The sequence below is a fragment of the Leptonotus elevatus genome, chromosome 4, assembly GCF_054856555.1.
Source record: "Leptonotus elevatus isolate MCC_2025b chromosome 4, RoL_Lele_1.0, whole genome shotgun sequence".
Lineage (NCBI taxonomy): Eukaryota > Metazoa > Chordata > Actinopteri > Syngnathiformes > Syngnathidae > Leptonotus > Leptonotus elevatus.
This window is the reverse complement of record NC_141242.1, coordinates 28,136,587-28,154,829: the sequence shown is the minus strand read 5'-3', so window position 1 is coordinate 28,154,829 and position 18,243 is coordinate 28,136,587. Positions and strand designations below refer to the sequence as shown.

At 39.6% G+C, this 18,243-nt stretch overlaps 1 protein-coding gene and 1 long non-coding RNA gene across 5 annotated transcripts in view; one reads left to right on the top strand and one right to left on the bottom strand.

Moving 5' to 3' along the window:
* The window catches only part of vps4a (vacuolar protein sorting 4 homolog A), a 73,474-nt gene that overhangs the window by 19,385 nt on the left and 35,846 nt on the right, over positions 1-18,243 (bottom strand). For all 4 annotated transcript variants that reach the window (XR_015094595.1, XM_086073613.1, XM_086073615.1 and 1 more), the window contains 2 exons: positions 9,126-9,345; positions 1,985-2,125 (listed from right to left, as the gene is read on the bottom strand). Coding sequence is in view for 3 of the 4 variants with exons in the window: in XM_086073613.1 (XP_085929739.1) it covers positions 1,985-2,125; positions 9,126-9,345 (361 nt within the window). In the remaining variant the exon portion in view is untranslated. The remainder of the gene's footprint in view (positions 1-1,984; positions 2,126-9,125; positions 9,346-18,243) is intronic.
* The window catches only part of LOC147176466 (uncharacterized), an 11,146-nt gene continuing 6,707 nt past the window's right edge, over positions 13,805-18,243 (top strand). Inside the window, exon 1 of the long non-coding RNA XR_015094596.1 lies at positions 13,805-14,040. This is a non-coding gene — a long non-coding RNA (uncharacterized LOC147176466). The remainder of the gene's footprint in view (positions 14,041-18,243) is intronic.

The following is an 18,243-nucleotide window of genomic DNA, read 5'->3' as shown; positions in this document are numbered from 1 at the left end:
TCCTTCAACGGAGATTGAGTCAAGTGCCCTTTTTCTGGGCATCATTCCACGAAGAGTCACATTTGCGGGCAGAATAATCCCGGTGACAATCAAAAGGACCTTGGGCAGTCTACCCTGAGGTCCTTAAAGAAAAAAAAACTGACACACACTCTTTTCATTCAACAAAGAACTTCATCACAAGATGGCTTCAAAGCGGGAACACATCTGTCTGCTGTTGCGACATCCGATGAAGATCCTGCTGGTATCTTTCTGTAAAAATGTTTATGTTTATTTTGGGCTCTTTAGAGCCCAATTGAAGGAATGTTAACATTGTTAACATTTTTACTGTTTTACTTTATATTCTAACTGTTTTGAATTTAGTTATAACTGTGTAGATGTAGGTGTAATTATATTAACTTAATATAGCTCGATGAATAATGTTCTTGATTGTTTTCTTATCTTTCTCTCTTGCCTGGGAAAGAGAAAAATAATATGTTTCTTTTCTACTATCTAAGGGAGTAGAGTTTGTAGGACTTTCTGTTCGGTCAAAGAAAGTCCAAGGACACGCTGGTATACTGCTGTCGAAGTCTAATCTGATTGTGAACCTACGGGAACTTGATGAGGGAGGGGAGAGGCGATTTCCTGTGAACACTGTTTTTCAATAAATGTGCCGTGTGCTCGAGTTTGGGACACACATTTGGGACGGATCACTGCTTGGGTGACTTCAATTGTGTCATCAGAAATTTCTGAATAAACCTTGCAAGGAACCTCTTCACCAGAATCTCAACTTGGATTTATTGGAACACGTAAAAGAGTACAAAAATATAGTGTACTTTAACAGTTACCACGGCAACAGCGTTTCGTGAAAACTCATAAACTTCTTGTTGTAACATCATGAAGGCCAAAACCCTCTTCTGAGCAAATATGAGGTAGTTCCTAACCTATCCTGATTGGAGAAAAACGTCAACGAAAAAAACATGTATTTATTTTTGGCAAATATATACGCTTGTAGAAGTAGAAAGAAGAAATTTTTGAGAAGATAAGATAATGTGGGTCAAAATAAAGCAGCTTTTATTGTCACGGTGCATGATCAGACTTTGCGACACCGTAATGGCCACCGGCCTTTGCTGAAAAGTCACAATATTCGGTCAGGGGCATGATCAACATCTTAAGGCTTCTGTGACAAATTTTCAACGGGATCCCTTCAACGGGCTTGGCGCAGCAGATACAAATTTAAAAAGTGACAATTTTTGTCACTACTAGGTGGCGCTATAGATATAACCGAATATTATCATATAGATGCATTTAGGTCGTGATTATTAACATACATGTGAAGTTTGGGATTTTTTGGGCGCATGTACATGGGAGTTATTAAACATTTCCCCGTTTGTGGCGAAGCAAATATGAAACACAAAACTTGATGTCCCGCCCCATCATATAGTATTTTGAATACTCAAGATTTTTTCCCCTGAGATGATACAGGCCAAGTTTGAAGTAAATCGGATGAATCTCCTAGGAAAAGGGGGCAAATGTATGACCCCTGTGAATATGTAAAAATGGGCCAAATTTGGACATTCAAAAATTCATAGCTCACTTCCTGTACATTTTAGGATATGGCCGTAATGGACTTTTTTGTACATCTTGTACTGAGACTTGATTACACACATTACATTTTGTCACTCGGAAGACAAGTGGCTTATAGTGAAGGAAAAGGGGGTTAAATACTTTTGCACACCATACTTTTCAGTTTTTTATTTGTAAAACAAGTTTAAAATAAGATACCCACTTTGTTTCACTTCACGATTGTGTGCTACTTTGCGTTTAACGTTCACAAAGACGTGCTCGTACCGTGCCAAAATGTTGAAAAAGTCAAAGGGTATGAATACTTTTGCAAGGTGCTGTACTATCACAAATGGCTTCAATCCAAATTGACCTTCAGTATGTTCATAGCCTTCTTCAATGAGATGACTCCTGTATTGATTCCTGAAATGTGTGCAAAGCTCACCATGCAGACTATTGGCTCCAGTAGCTTATCACTTGGCACATCAATCCAGGTCATCTCTAGGGCAGCAGGGTCACCAGGTGAACAAGGGGTCAATAGGTCATCCACAATTATCTGGCTGTTGCTGCGGGATGGGCCGCAAATCTGCAGAAGTGGAAACACTAGAGGGTGAAATGATCAGGGCTAGACATAAGCGGTGCACAAGTGCGCATGCATACTAAAACTACTTATGTGCACTAGACGTTTCGGTTGCCCCAGTGCGGTTTTACCTTCCAAAGAATCTTGCAACAAGTTTGTGAGCAGGCCAGCCAATCAAAAAGTCAGCAGCTACAACAATTGCTTCACAACAATTGCTTCTTAGTGCCAACTTCAGAATAGAAGACTATTAAGGTATTGATGTCTATGTAGTATGTACAGTATTACTTGTTAGGCTTTTATTTTGAAGTTGGCATAATTTGTGGAATGTTGCATAGTGCCAACAAACGCTATGGCAGCTAGCCTGACCGTGCTTGGCTTAGCCTCTTATGCTAACGGCGTGGCGGCGGGGACATCAAAGAAAGGGGTGTTGGTGAAATTGAGGAGGTCTTCGAAGTATTATTCTCTCCACCGGCTCACGACGTCACGAGTCAAGGTCAGCAACGCCCCATCTTCACTATATGGTGCACTGCTTTCCTCTCCTGAAACGCCGGATGGTGGACCAGAATTTCCTCGAAGGTGTCCACAAATTGTTTTTCATGGCCTCGCCAAACTCCTCTCATGCCTGAGTTTTTGCCTCAGCGACCGCTGAAGCTGCGTTCCACTTGGCCAGCTGGTGTCCAACAGCTGCCTCTTAAATCCCACAGGCCTGATAGGACTCCTCCTTCAGCTTGATGGCATCCCTTACCACGTGTCCACCAGCGGGTTCTGGGATTGGTAAACAACCGACCAAATATGGCCACAGCTCTGATTGACCGCCTCAACAATGGAGGCGCGGAACATGATCCATTCTGACTCAATGCCTGTGTCCAAATTCACAAGGCTGGGTCCTCCGAAGGCCGAATTTGGCGGCTGCATGACGTCACTCCTGGCGCAACTCGATAACACGCACAGACATACACATGAATGGAGTGTCGGTCAATGCGCTGACAAGTAGCATTGACAATTTATTTATATGTAAGTACGTGCGTGCTGTCAAGTCGCGCCGGGAGTGACGTCATGCAGCCGCCAAATTCGGCCTTCGGAAGACCCAGCCTTGTGAATTTGGACACAAAGCAATGTCTCCTGCCTCCCCTGGGACACAGGTGAAATTCTGTCAGAGGTGGGTGTTGAAACACTTTCTGACAGGGGATTCTGCCAGACGTTCCCAGCAATCCCTCACAATATGTTTCGGTCTGCCAGGTCGGACCGGCATCTTCCCCCACCATCAGAGCCAACACACCACCAGATGGTGATCAGTTGACAGTTCTGCCCCTTTTTTCACCTGAGTGTCCAAAACATGTGGCCGCAAATCCAATGACCACTACAAAGTCGATCATCGAACTGTGGCATAGGGTGTCCTGGTTCTAATCACATCCCTCCAGATCTCACTGTTAATGCCCACATGAGCGTTTAATTCCCCCAGCATAACGAGGGAGTCCCCAGGTGGGAGAACCCTTTAGCACCAATGACTCCAAAAAAGGTGGGAATTCTGATTCAGTTTTGTGCATAGGCACAAACAACAGACACAAAACTTTCCTTTGGGCTGCTATGGTTTTATAGATATTACACATTTTAATTTCTAGTGGTGATGTCGCCACCATGCTCCACAACAGAAATGTTCACATGCTGGTAATGCATTCTTTCTTAGAGGAGACGTCATACTTTTTACAGCACAAACAAAGCACAAACGAAACATACTACTTTAGGTCCGCTTGGAGTAGATGGGCTAGGTGAACTCTGGGTTACCTAAAAAACTATAAAAATAAAAAAATTAAAAAAAATTGAAAAACTGTTGCAGCAAAACCAGCACAAACAAAACAGACTATTTCCCCCAAAATTGTGTGTGTGTTGGGGGCCAGCTTCATGCAGGGAGCCAGAATGACTCACTCCTGAATTTCACTGACAAGGTTCTTTATCTTGCTAATTGGAATTCAAATGACACCACGTCAATCTCCCGTTTTCTCAATCCGTCCATCTCACCTTGTCCATCATTCAGACCAGCATGCCCATTTCCAAAAATCCACAGTCAGCTTTATGGTCAATTTATTCAGATGTGCTAGTCATTGAAATTAAATTCCTCAAATTGCCAGGTGGAGGCAAGACGCAAAAACAACAAATATAGAGTATAGTCAACAGTAAAGTGCACAGGCACAATGGGTAACAGTACATAATAACAGATAACAGACATCTAACCACTAAGAGTATAAAATAACTAATATGTAAGGCACATGTATCTTGAGATATTACTCAATTCATGTGTTTTGTGTAGAGGAAATAAATTATGTCCGATGTTACTGAGTAATTCACAAAGTTCTTAGTAGGCAATTCAATTTTAAAGTTTTAATTAGAAAAAAAGTGGAGGGACCCTTTTATATATTTAAAGCTCATGGGGCCATTATTATTATTATAAAACTATTTACAAATGCGTATTACGATATACAAATATGTAAAAAGAATTTGTATCCGTAACTGAAGTCATAAATGCGTATCAAGAATCTACAAATGTGTAAATTAAGTCACAAATGCGTACTGTGATTCTACAAACGTGTGACTGAAGTCACAAATGTGCAGTGTTGGGAACGTTACTAAAAAAAAAAGTAATTAGTTAGTTGCTCATTACTTGTTTATTAATTGAATTACTTCATAATAAAAGTAACTCGTTACCAGGCAAATAGGGATGTTAAAAAAAAATATTTGGCAATATATCGCGATATTACAGCACACAATTCTCGTATCGATTCATATGCAGCCGAATCATTAATAATTTAAAGATCAATTATTGATGGAAATATTTAAAAAACTTACTTAGGGTTATGTTCCACACTTTAAGCATGGATGAATGTTATATTAATGGAACATTAAGCCTTAATATTTTATTTCAATGCTGTTCAAACATGAAACAGATTCTAACCTGTTTGTTAAATACAGTAGCTCACAGTTATAAGCCTTAAGTACATTTTCATACAAATCTTACAGTGTACATGTACAAGTTTACTGATTAGTATTTTCTAAATTTTAGTTTAAAAAAATCGCAATAATTGACTTATTGATTCGTATCAAGATTAATCGGTATCGAATCGAATCGTGACCTATGAATCGTGATACAGATCGAATCGCAAGGTACTAGGCAATTCACACCCCTACAGGCAAAGTAACTTCACTACTTAAATATTTTTTTAATCTCAAATAATAATATATATTTTTAAATATTATTATTATTATTATTATATTTTTATACAAGGAATCCAAATTATGTCCAGCCAATAGGGTGTTTATTTCTGTGAATATTTGTCACACAAATGCCTCACTCCATAATGACATATAGTAATAATAATAATAATAATAATACATTAAATATGGAGTGTTAAAACCACTGCCATTTACTAATCAGTCAGAGTAATCAGCAGTCAGAATAATAATAAAAATAAAATAAATACTGGATATATTTATATATATTTTTTTATGGTTGCTGCAGGCTAAAATAATCAATAATATATAAAAAAAAAAAAAACACCAATGCTACGTGTCGCTATGACTTACCAAACACCGGTATCTTTTCTTGATCGCTGTTATGGTCGCGATGTTAATGGTTCTCGGTGGAACAGATTTGTCAACAAATTGCTCCTCGGGGCGGCTGTTTTTCGGCAAATCTCTACTGTTATTTTGATTAATATCGCTCACGAATGTCTTCCAGGCGAGCTAAGGTCCAAAAGGAAGGCACGTCCGTCACGCAAATGCACTATGTAGCAAGTCAAAATCAGTGTGATTTTGCCGTCCCTCAGCGTCTTTTAAGCTGTCTAAAGACACTCCAGTTGGAGTCAACTGTAAAACTAAACACACGATAATGAGAATTACATACAGTGTGTATTCAAATACAAAACATGCTTTGATTTTTAAACATTGCTAGTCTAGCACTAATGCTAAAGAGCATGATTCAAATGCTAACAGGAAGTTAGCATCAACTTCGGGAGTAACGTATATAACCAATGAATATTCACACACAAATGCTGTGGAAAGACATACCCACAGTTAACATAACACTGCTCAAAGGCAAAAATTATTTCCAATTTGTTAAAAATGACTTATTTTAATAGAATTCAACTGCGACTTTCTTCTGTTCTCATTGTAAGCGTGTACACACCATGGATGCACGGCACCACACGGCCCATAAGAGGGCCGCAGGAACACTCAGTATTTGTTTTGCAATTACTGTTTGAGTATTTACTATTTTTATTTTATTTTATTAAAAAATATATATAATTTAAGGATTCACAGAATTTTATTTTTCTCAAAATTCAAGGATACAAATATATGTACTTATATGTGCAAAAACTTTTCTTTTTGTCATACCAACACATATTTCCACATGACAGCACAAAATGCAATCCACTGAGGTCCCAGTTTAGCCCACTAAGTCCCCAGACACGTGAAAATAACATAACATAAAATAAATATGATGATGAAAAGGGTAATGTAATGCTTAAGTTTGAAAATGAAGAATGAAAATGCAATGCAATGTTTGAATTCCATATGATATTTATAATGTTATGTTATACTTGAAGAAAAGAATAGAGCTCAAGAATAAAGTGTTCAACGTGAAGGGATGAATGGGCATAAGGCTATGATTATAGTTTTGAGTAATTGAGTTTTAAAGGTGGCGTCTTAAGTTTTGACCGTTTGTGTTTGTAAACAAACAATTCAAAAGTGACTCCTCCCGTGGCTCAACCCCCACTCTTCTCATCAACATTGCGCCTGCCTTCACGCGACACGCCCCCTGCTCTGTGATTGGCTGGAGGGGTAATAATTGACTTTCCACCCAGAAACGTCCCTCTTATGGGAAAACACAACTAAATGGCAAAATACAGGTTGGGGGGTGGTGGTTGATGACAAAATCACCACCGCACATTAACAGAAGCCCAGAGGTGTTGATTGAGAAGGATTTCATGTGTATACATCCAGTGTTTATGAAGTGTTTATTTCCTAGTGAAAACTCAAGACCCCACCTTTAGTAAAATATGAAGTTTTAAAATCTACGAATAATTGTTTTATTAACTCTTTGACTGCCAGACGTTTTCAGAAAAGGGATGCTGTGAGTGCCAGCCGATTTAAGCATTTTGACTGATCTTTCAAGGTCCACAGAAATTTTTCTGTTTGGACTATGGAAACACACATACTACCAAATGAAAGATTGAACTTTCATCTTTCATCAGAAAAAAGTTTGTTTCTAACTTATTCCGTTCTTTAGTAATCAACAATAGAAAATGGTTAGTTTCACCCAAATGCGCTTGTTTTGGACCAAAATACGAAGAAATCAAGCTTTTAGTGAAACGATATTATTTCATGCACACTAGTGAATTTTACACTTCTTTTTGTCCATGAATGATGCCACAAACACCTAAATAGTGCTTTACTTCTATAAAACACTACCACCAAGAATGAAAAAGTGTTTTTTGATAGCAAAATACGTTTATTTACATTCAACAGTGTAACAATTTGACAACAATTTGGCAAACTATTTACAAATGTGTGCAACTGTGGTACTATTTACAATTATGTGGCTGTTTCAACGACAGTTTTTCTTTTTGTGTAACACTCCCCTGCGTGCAAGGAGACGCAACAGGATTTGCACAACAGATTAGATTCACTGCGATTGCCTCTTCGCGTGCAGAAGCTACACTTTCTTGCCGGCCGTTTTTTCCGGGGAATAGCAAGTATATACTGCAGTATGTGTTGCCATCAAGTCTAATATCAGGATCATGCTACAGTTACGTTACAGTGGTGTTACGTCTGGCTTCCTCATGTCCTTCGGTTCCTATACCGGGTGGTAAGAGATGTTCTGATCCATCCTATCCACTCCATTCATGGTGGCATCGTAGTCCAGAACCAGTGTCTTCTCCGTGATCAGACTGTACCCGCTCCTCCGATGAATATGCATCCATCGCCCGATCGAATGTCCGCTTGAGCAGCTCCGTGTTTTCCGGCGTTAGCAGCGCTAGCCGGTGAGGCTTACTACGTGATCATAACGGTCGCGTCAAGGCTTCCAACTTTGGCGTCAAGCTCGGAGTCATCATCATCGTCGACATCAATGCGCTTTTTAGTATTGATCGATGCTTTCCGTCTTTGAAAAAAATGCTCAAGCGTGAGCTGCTTGCAACCGGTCGCCATTGTTGCTTCATCAGCCATTGTTGCATCATCAGCCATTGTCCCCTCAACACTCTAGCTCCGCCTCACGTCTTCTACTGACGCCCACGGTGGGCGGCCCACCCAATCTTGTCCAAAGAGAGTCATCGCTGCCATCTAGGGGCCAAAACGAGTCATTATACTAACTAGATCTGCTTGATACTTTCAGCACAGCTGCCCAAGGCTTTCCTCCACCCGTTTCCAAAAAACCCCAAAAAAAAACATAGTGAACGTCTTTTAACGTCCTCGGCGCCCCTCCGTAGGTTTTTACTAAACGTTATATAACGTTTATGGCGGTCAAAGAGTTAATCGTGATTTCAATCTCATTCAAAATAATTGTGATTATTATTTTTCCCATAGTCATCCAGCCCTAATATATTGTATTTTTGTTTGGACGCTGGCCGGCCGACGGTTCTCGCTGGTTTAGCTTTTTCGCGTATAAAGGTATGTGAAATCTTCTGTTCATTTGATGGGCTGTACTTTGTCACGTCACCACATCATGCAACGGCAATTCATATTTTGAATCCCATCAAAAACAGTGGTGGCTGAGACTTGCCACTTGTGAAATGTTAAGGCAGAACCCCACACGTTTCAAGTGTGCACGCTTGGACAGTTTTATTGATCCCGCCCCTATCCTGCCGCGCACCTGTTGTGATGGAAAAGCAATGGACGCCGTGCGGTGTCGGGCCCGGCTGCGCGGTGTAATGTGGTGCTGTTCGGGGCTAATGGAAACGTGGCATAAGTGACAAGTGTTTGTTAAGAATAAGGTAGGATTTTCTGGTCTCACCTTTTTAAAGTGTGTTGCAGACTGGACCTTCCGGACGGGCTGCATTAATGCATCCCGTACGATGATGCTGATGTCAGCACCAGAGTAACCGTCTGTTTTGTGAGCAAGCTGCCGCAAGTCAGCCTCACTCAGGCTGTGAGGTGTGTTGCCCAGGTGTAGGCGAAACATATGAGCCCGGGCCGGTTCCTCTGGCAGAGCGATGTAGATCCGCTTTTCAAATCTGTTTAAAAGAGGCAAGTTCCACTCAACCACTGCTGTTAATAGAGAAGTGCTAGAACAGTTACTCATCCATGTGTGGCAAAACATCAAGCTAACAACAAGGATGATAGTAAAAAAACTAAAAACTAAATAGGACAAGGGATATCAAAAGGTAAAAGACGTAACGTAGACCTTCATAGTGCAATTCTATCTGGCAATTTAAAGCAGACATATTGGCTACCTAATAGCATAAATAACTTAAGTAATTTCTGAAAATTTTCAGGAAATCGCCACACGCGCGCACACGCACACACTTGTCTTTGTATCATCGTGGGGGATTGTCATTGACATAATGCATTTCCTAGCCCCTTCCCCTGACCCCAACCATCTAAAATGATTGACTACCCCCATTCCTTACCCTAACCACAACCATAACCCAAATTAAACCTAAACTCTAACACCAAGTCTTGACCCTCAAAAAGAGGTCTGAACTTGTGTGGACCACCAAAATGTCCCCACAAGTTCAAGTCAGTCCCCACAATTGATAAACCTGGAAAAACACGCGTGTATGGGCTCCACAATGTAGCAAAGACAACGGTACACGCACACACACACATATACACAATATAAAACAAATAAAAAATGAATAACCAAGATGTCCAATTGCCTCGATTAAAGCTTTTACCCACAATTGTTGCACTCCAGACAACCAACTATATGTATACAGTGGATCCCTGTTATTTACGGGTGAGCCCGAGTAGCGAAAGTCGGCGAATAACTGATGGCCAGTAAAATGTGCATTGAAGGAGAAAAAAACAAATCTTCCCATAACATTGATAAACATTTAGGTCTTTATTTTCGTACAGAGGCGCATGTGCACACAGCGTAAAAATGGGTTTAACTTTGTTTTGGTGCCAGGGCGTGTCTAGTTAGGGCCCGAGCAGCGATCGCTGCAAGGTTCCATTTCCTCTAGGATTTTTTTTCAGTAGCGGGAGCAGCCCAACTTTGGGTTGGGGAAAATCTTTAGATTTTTTCTCTCTCGTCATGCCCAGAGTGGCGGGAGGCCCACAGAAATTAATTTGTCAAGGGAGGAGGGTCGGTGATGTCTGCGGCTCTACGCTAACTTTTTAACTAACTTTTTCAGTTGGTCGCACTGCACAGGATTTGGTCGCACCATTTTTGGGGGAGGTGCAGCATGACCATATTTCGTCGTCTCAATTTGCATACCGTAGATTCATATGACGTAAAGATTGACTGTGACTCAAGATATATTTGCACGATATTTTACTATAACAAGAACTGTCTGCAACAAGCAGCGGCTGGCAAAACAAGTCAATTATTTTATATAACATAAAAAAACATTAAGATGATTGATGAAAATAAAACTGCTATACTATGATGATGATGATGATGATGATGAAGCTTTATTACAGACTCAAAGTCCAAACAAGACAACTCCACAATAAAAACAGAAAAGTAAAAATACACACATACCAATATACGCTAAGAAGCATCATATAAAAGACAACAACAACAATGTTTCTAGAACTGGGACTTGTATCGTCCAGCACTTAAACTGATGTTTGACAAGTGTACAATAATTTCATTATTAGAGTCATTTAGTCGACAGACAAATTTGGACATTAGATTTTCTTAGTGCTGACAGCAATGTGTTGACCCTTTCAGTTACAAACATTACACCATTTCAGACCGAGGTCAATTTAGTAATACTCCCAGTGCATCATTATAGGCTATCTTGATTTTATACAGAGGAGTGCAGTATGCTCTGAACAGTGACAGCTTCACCTCCTTTGTACATACATTAAACTTGCGTCTAAGCATATTTGCCTGTGTATATAAGACCCGGCGCTGCCGACAGATGTCTTCGTCATCAGTCATTTTTTTCATGAAGACTATGACTCTATGAGAATATTATTTGGGGTTTGGCAGGCTGGCGGGGCTGGGATTGGGGGTGGTGGAGGCTTGGTGTGTGTGTGTGGGGGGGGGGGGGGGGTGCTGGGGGGAGCGGGGGCTGTGGGCCTACCGTGCTGCGTTGTGCTTGGGTCGCGGGCCGTGTTAGTGTTGGGGTGGGGGGCGTTCCTGGCTCCTGGGTTTGCTCTCCGGCCGGTGGCCCCTGCAGGGGCCCGGGGTTTGTGCCTTGGCGCTGCCACGGCCTGGCGGGCCCTGGGGGGTTGTGCTTGCTCTGTCCTGGCCGGGGTCGACGGCTCCCCTCTTTGGTGGAGGTTTTCATGCATACCAGATCCACCACACCAGCATCTACCGAAATTCAAACACAATCTGCTTCTTCCTCTCGTCGTTGAATCGGTGGAGGCTGATGTCTGTGGATCTCACTCTGCTTCATCTATCCTTCCTTCCTTTCCTAAGTCTTTCCTTTGGTCTCTTGAGGTATTCCTAATTTGTTGGAATTTAGATGTTTCAGGGGTTGGTGAAAGATTCTGGTTGGTAACCCGGTGGGTAGTAGGTGATGCCTGGTCGGTGCTGAATTTCTTCTTTCTTTTCTTTGACCCTTCCTCGGGTCTCCTGACAACTTCACGACTCTAGCTGGATTCTGAAGTATTAGGTTTAGGTGAACAATATGGGATTTTTAATAGGTTTTAGGTGAATTAATGAGTACACACACACCCGCACATACTCACGCACTTACAAAAAAAGAAGAAAAAAAGATTACTGAATGAACAATACTGAGCTCTCTCAGAGTATAATTATTATTTTTTTTTAAATGAATGCACCGCATATCTCACAAGATACGTCAATGTTTACATTCCCATTAGCGGCTAACTGCCAACGGCGTAAACTTGTGTCGTATCTATCATACAATGACAGCATAATAAATTGTGGTTTCTTGGTGTCCTTAATTGCCGATTGAATATGATTTCTGGATGGCGTTGTGTTGAGCTTGGTCGTCGAGAGAGGCTCCCACCACACGGGGAAAAAAACAAAACAAACGGCCACGAAATACTGTAGACCGTAACAACGAGTGAAGGACGCATCTGTCGAGGAAGGACGCATTTGTACTTGCTCCTGCACTTACTTGTGACTTCTATTTTGTTGATTCTTACATTGAGATTTTTAACAACATTGTTGCAATATGCATGGCGGAAAAAAGAGCTGATGAGATTGAGGAGATAAAATCTTCTCTTGCAAAACTCAAAGAAATGGTCACCGAAATACTTGAAATGAAAAAGCATTGTATAATATCAAACAATTTGGATTTTTTAAAATATATATATTATTATTATTATTATCATCATCATCATTATATTTTTATACAAATAATTCAAATTCCGTAAAGGGTATATAGGGGGTTTTCATTTATTTTATTTTTGTGAGTATTTATGTCACACAAATGCCTGACTGCTAATATTACATATCATATAGAAATAATAATAATAATAATTTATTAAATTTGGAGTGGTGATGTATGTTCTACCACTGGCAGTTACTACAGCAATCAGAATAATAATAAAAATAAAATAAATACTGGATATATGGTGGTTTGTGGCAAATGTGTCATCTATAGGTAATTTGTAGACAGTCCTAGCCAGTCCCTCCAAGATTTCGCGGGCGTTTTTTATGATTGTTGCGGGCTAAAATAATCAATAATATTTCAAAGAAATTGCCAATGCTATTAAAAGATATAGTACTTAATGCTATCATAGCCAAAATCATTGCCATAACTACTACTACATTTGATCTGACACTTGATCTCTCTGAAATACATACTTTTCTACACTTTCAATTACCGTAGTTTCACGACTATAAGGCACACTTTAAAGTCTTAAATTTTCTCAAATATCGACGGTGCGCCTAATAGTGAGGTGCTTGTGTGTGGACCAAGGTCCAAAATCTGACTGACTGTGTGGGAGTACGCGACACATTGCTTATATACAAGAAAGGCGGACGTGACTGAGGATAGACATGTGAGCACTCCAGCCCCTCCTTTCCCTCTCCCCCTGCACGCCCCGAACCGCCCACACTGGTGTTCGCTCTGCCTGTCGTGACTTGTTGTGTTCAAACTTATGCCATGGCAAAGCATGTATGTTCAGTGAGCATGTGTCCTCTTTTTTTTTTGCTTGTTTCAGAGCTTAAAGAGCTACTTACAAGTTGATTGTTTGATTGACAGCTCCTTCCAAAAGTGAACGGTCTGCTCTCGCAGGGAGTGAGGGAGATGGAACATACCAAATGCAAAGAAGTGTCCGGGCTAAACTACTACATGAAGTTTAGTGTTTCCTTTTTTTTCCTTTCTTTTTTTTAATGCTTTATTAAACTACGTGAGTTACAGCAACAGACATCGCAAAAGTCCCTTTGAAGTAGTGCAAGTGTATACAATGTAGTTAAACAGATCACACTAAAGACACCAGATCCCACGCATCACCGTCCTTTCCTATCTCTGTGACTCAATGCGCGCACATTTCTCAGCCGCTGTGAAAAATAAAGATTGGCAAATGAACGCTATCATTCCGGGAGGCTGGCGAACACAGCTTTACCAAGACTGGGAGGCAGCGCCGTGCGAGTTACGACACAATTTGTCAGTGGATCGTGAATGCTTGGGCGAACGCAAAAGCATCATTTCCAAGCACACGACAACAAGACTGACTCTGACAATGAGACGAAGCCTTGCATGTTTGATGGAGAACTTGCCCAGTTGTTTGTTTCGGATCATGAGGACTTTGGATTAGGATTGATCAAAAGCAACGTGAGTACATTGTTATATACTTCAAGTACAACTGAATTCACAGTTTACATTGTTACTTTAAACAAACTCAGTTTGGTTCCGCTCGCTGCCTTTTTAAAAACATGCGCTAGCACTAGCATATGTTTTAGCATAATAGCATGCTACCATATGTTTTGAACTTGCGTATGTTTAACCATGCCTGCGCCCAATAGTGCGGTGCGCCTTATTTGTGTGTTTAATACAGAAATAGCACCCATAACTGTGACTGTGCCTTATAATACAGTGCGCCTTATGGTTGTGAAGATACGGTAAGAGAGTATGCTGATAAATCTTCAGTTTATAATTCTACACATTTAAGGACATGTTTGATTGATTTACATCAGAAAACTGCCCAACTCTAGGCTTAACATGCATCATTCACATACAAATGTCACTCCATCACCTTCATAAGTGTGAGCATATTTCAACACTTTTCACGTGTTTAGCACTTGTGAAATAAGAGAAATACAATTGTTGGCGTGATTAATTACACTAGGCGAGCGTGTCGCTATGACTTATTAGTATCTTTATCGCTGTTATGGTGCTTGTGGAGTTGCAATATAATTCTTGTTGGAACAGAATTGTCAACAAATCGCTCCTCATGGCGGCCGTTTTTCGGCAAATCTCTACTATTATTTTTGATAAATGGCACTCATGTCAAAGTTGTCAAATCAGTTCCAGGCGAGGACATGAACTCTTTGCTAAAATGCTAAAATATGTTAAATATGCTTCCGTCACGTCGTGACACGCTTCCCGCGGCACCTCCAAAATAAAAGTCACTACACATTTCAGCTGTCAAAGCACTTTTATTGTGACTAGGTCCAACAACAACGGTGTGAAAATAAATTTGAAAAAGCAATTTTTTCTTGTAAAGCTTACTTCAAAGCTTGAAACTAATAACGCAACGCCTTTCTCATACAATAACACAGTTCCAAATATGGGGAAAATATTTAGTTAGATTAGTCCGTTTATGGGGGGGGAAAAAGGGAATTACCTAACGCCGTTAGTTTAAACGCTGTTATTCCAAATACTGTTAGTTACTGCCTTGAAGAAAAGCAGCTTAACATAATATTCTTGCATGGTATCATAACTGAATGTATTGTATTGGGAACATTTTAGTCTCCCGATGATGAGTATTGCTTTTGGCTGATCTTGGAGTTCCACACACGCACGGGTCTGCTGACTCAGTTGCTGAGTGTGATGTAACACAGACGTCGCAGTATTTACTCAAGAAACGGCGTGCATTTGGATAAGAAAACTAAGGCCCATGATTCATTGCACTCGCGCAATGATCATAATTATTTATTGTTTATTATTTTAATAACAGTCAGCAAAGAATTAGTACCTGTCTAATTACATGCAAGCTAGATGTATTGACATGTAAGCACTGGTGAATACACAATATTTTTTATATATTTTCTATTATGATGTTTTGATGACATGAAATGTACCGATGTTATGGCAACAATGTGAAACTGAAGAGAAGTGATCCACTGGGTGAACGTAGAAGGGCAACACCCTTCTGGGAGGATCTCCCCAATAGTGGTAAAAAAAAAAGTAAAAACAAGACTTTTTGATGCTCCCTTGTCTTCAATGTTCTGCAGCATACAGAGATGGCCTTTGCTAGAATTGAGTTAAGCAGCACAGAACAGATAGCAAGACTGAACTATGTTTTACATTGGAGTCTTCTAAATTAGTTAGACTTACGCAGAATAGGGGAGAAACTCGAGCAATGCTCGGAGGGCAGCCAGACAGTTTATCTCTATCTCCTATTAAGAGCCAGCTTGCTTAAGTCATATTCGACTATTGTGGATATAGGCGAATTAGCTACTCGACTTTTCCACCCTAAAATGGATTACTTTTGGTCAAAGTTATTTGTCCCTGGATTTTATTGGGTTTTTACTCTCTCTTACAACTGGAATTTGATTAAACTGTGTTAAACCGTGAGTACTATTGTCTATTCCTAAAGAGTGAAACTTTTTAATTATTCTTTTATTTTACTTACTTTTAGTAAATCTAACCGAGTTACCTGAATTCAGGAGTTTTTGAGTAATGTTGGAAATTGTTTTAAAAATTAAGAACCATTTTATCATTTATTAATTTGATCAATTTTACTTATTTGTTTAATTACTTGTGTTATTTTTTAATTGTAATTAATTAAAAAAGAATTCCAATGTTTTTCACATTATTTCTGACTACTCAAGGTGTAGGTTTTATACTGATTTTACTATTATTAGTTCTAAATGTGATTATTAATAGTAGTGATTAGTGACTTTGTCTGGAAATAAATTTGACTAGATTAAAGTATTTTGCTTCATTTAAAAGGAACTCAGCTCTTGATAATTGAGCTAGCTGTATCAAAGTAACAATTTGAATTAAGAGTTTCAAGTATACTTTGATACTTTTATGAGTATCAATTGACTTATTTCTTTTTAGTGGATTTAACGTTACTTTATATAAGTACCCAATGATAGTATTCACTTCTAATATTAGATTCTTACTGAGTAATAAGTAAATATCATTCACTACTTTAATTCATTTGATTCATATGATTATTACGATTCTATTGTGGATTAGTGTAGTATTAGATACACTTAAGCATCAGTATTACTATTATTATTATTAGATATATTAAGCAAATAGTATCTCGGCTCTGTATTTTCCTTTAATTCTTTTTAACTTTAAGATCCATTATAGTCATACTCCCAATAACCACTTAGGTCTTTCAGTGAACGAACAACAATACCCTACCATCGGTAACTGCTAGTTACTTTGGCTTATTTTAGAATAGGAAAAAAGCCAGAGCGGATTTAACAAAACCAGCTAAACTTATTTAGGTCTTAACAAGTACAACCGATCATTCAGAGAAGAAACCGCTGTAAAAAGGGCGTGTTCAGATTGGTGCCGATACCAGTCTCATTTTAAGGTATCGGTACCCGTGGGAATAGAAAGTGGCCATTCATTTTAGGCAATTTTTATGCATTTTTGGGTAGGGAATTTTATGTACTTGTGGTATCAGTATTTTATATCGGTATCGGTGACAAATCAAGATTGAGTATGTATAAATCGAAAACAAAGTGGTATCGAACATCCCTAATCCTGACAATAGCTGGAGCGCTGTGTGGCCAACTGATATCGCTCAGGCTGGCAGCGGCTAACAAATTATGTGGAGGTCGCCGCCTCTGAATTTTAAACACAGGAAAATCCCTGGGCATGACGCTATGATGACACTAAAAATAATCGGCAGATTAATCGGCAATCTGTTTTTTTTCCTGCCAAAAATCGGAATCTGCCATATTTACCTTCAACACTGGAGCACAGTTGTAATAACCTTGGGGAATTGAATGGTAATTATTTATTGTCCATTCTGTTTCAAAGCCGTCAACATTTTCAACCTCCTCATTGTCTACAAACATGTCTTAACAATATGTCACTGACAACTGGTACGACTGGTTCGAAGTCCTCAGCGCATAGTCTATCACCGCCATTTATTTTATAACTCCCGCAAATCAGCCAAAATTCCAGGAAATGCTAAGAGGCCCACGCCACCCTCACATGTATATTTTGATGCATTTCATCGGCTAAGAGACGGAGAATTTTTCAAAACAATACAAAATGAAGTATCCGCTTTCCCGGGCTTTAAAGGGAGAAGAGCATTACGGCACTCCCGTTTCTGGTGGTAGAAATGCGGTAATGCACTCCCTGCTACAATGGGTTAATAGCACCCCACTGACTGCGCGTCACTACTTGGGGGGGGTTCACACTTAGATGCACGTAGGCATGGGCCGATATTAGATTTTGACGGTATGGTAATCGTGAGCAAAAATGTTGCGGTATCACGGTATTAAAATTACAGCTCTAAAATGTCCTTTAAAAAAAAAAGGGCAAATAAAAATAGCTTTTTTTCAATCAACAAATTTCATTTTTAAACAAAATATAGAACATTTGGTACATTAAGAAACGTGTACCATGCCAAGTTTAAATAAATAAATCTAAATTCTAGTGTTTTAATTCTTAGAAAGTCACATTGTCCCATCACTGGTGAGCTATTTTTAGAACAGACCCTAGTTACTAGTTATGTTTTCCTTGGGGGCAAGCTTGCACCTCCACATGTACATTTATTTATTCATTTATTTATTTATTTTAAGGACAATAAGCGTCTCCCCTTATCCCCACCCCCCACTT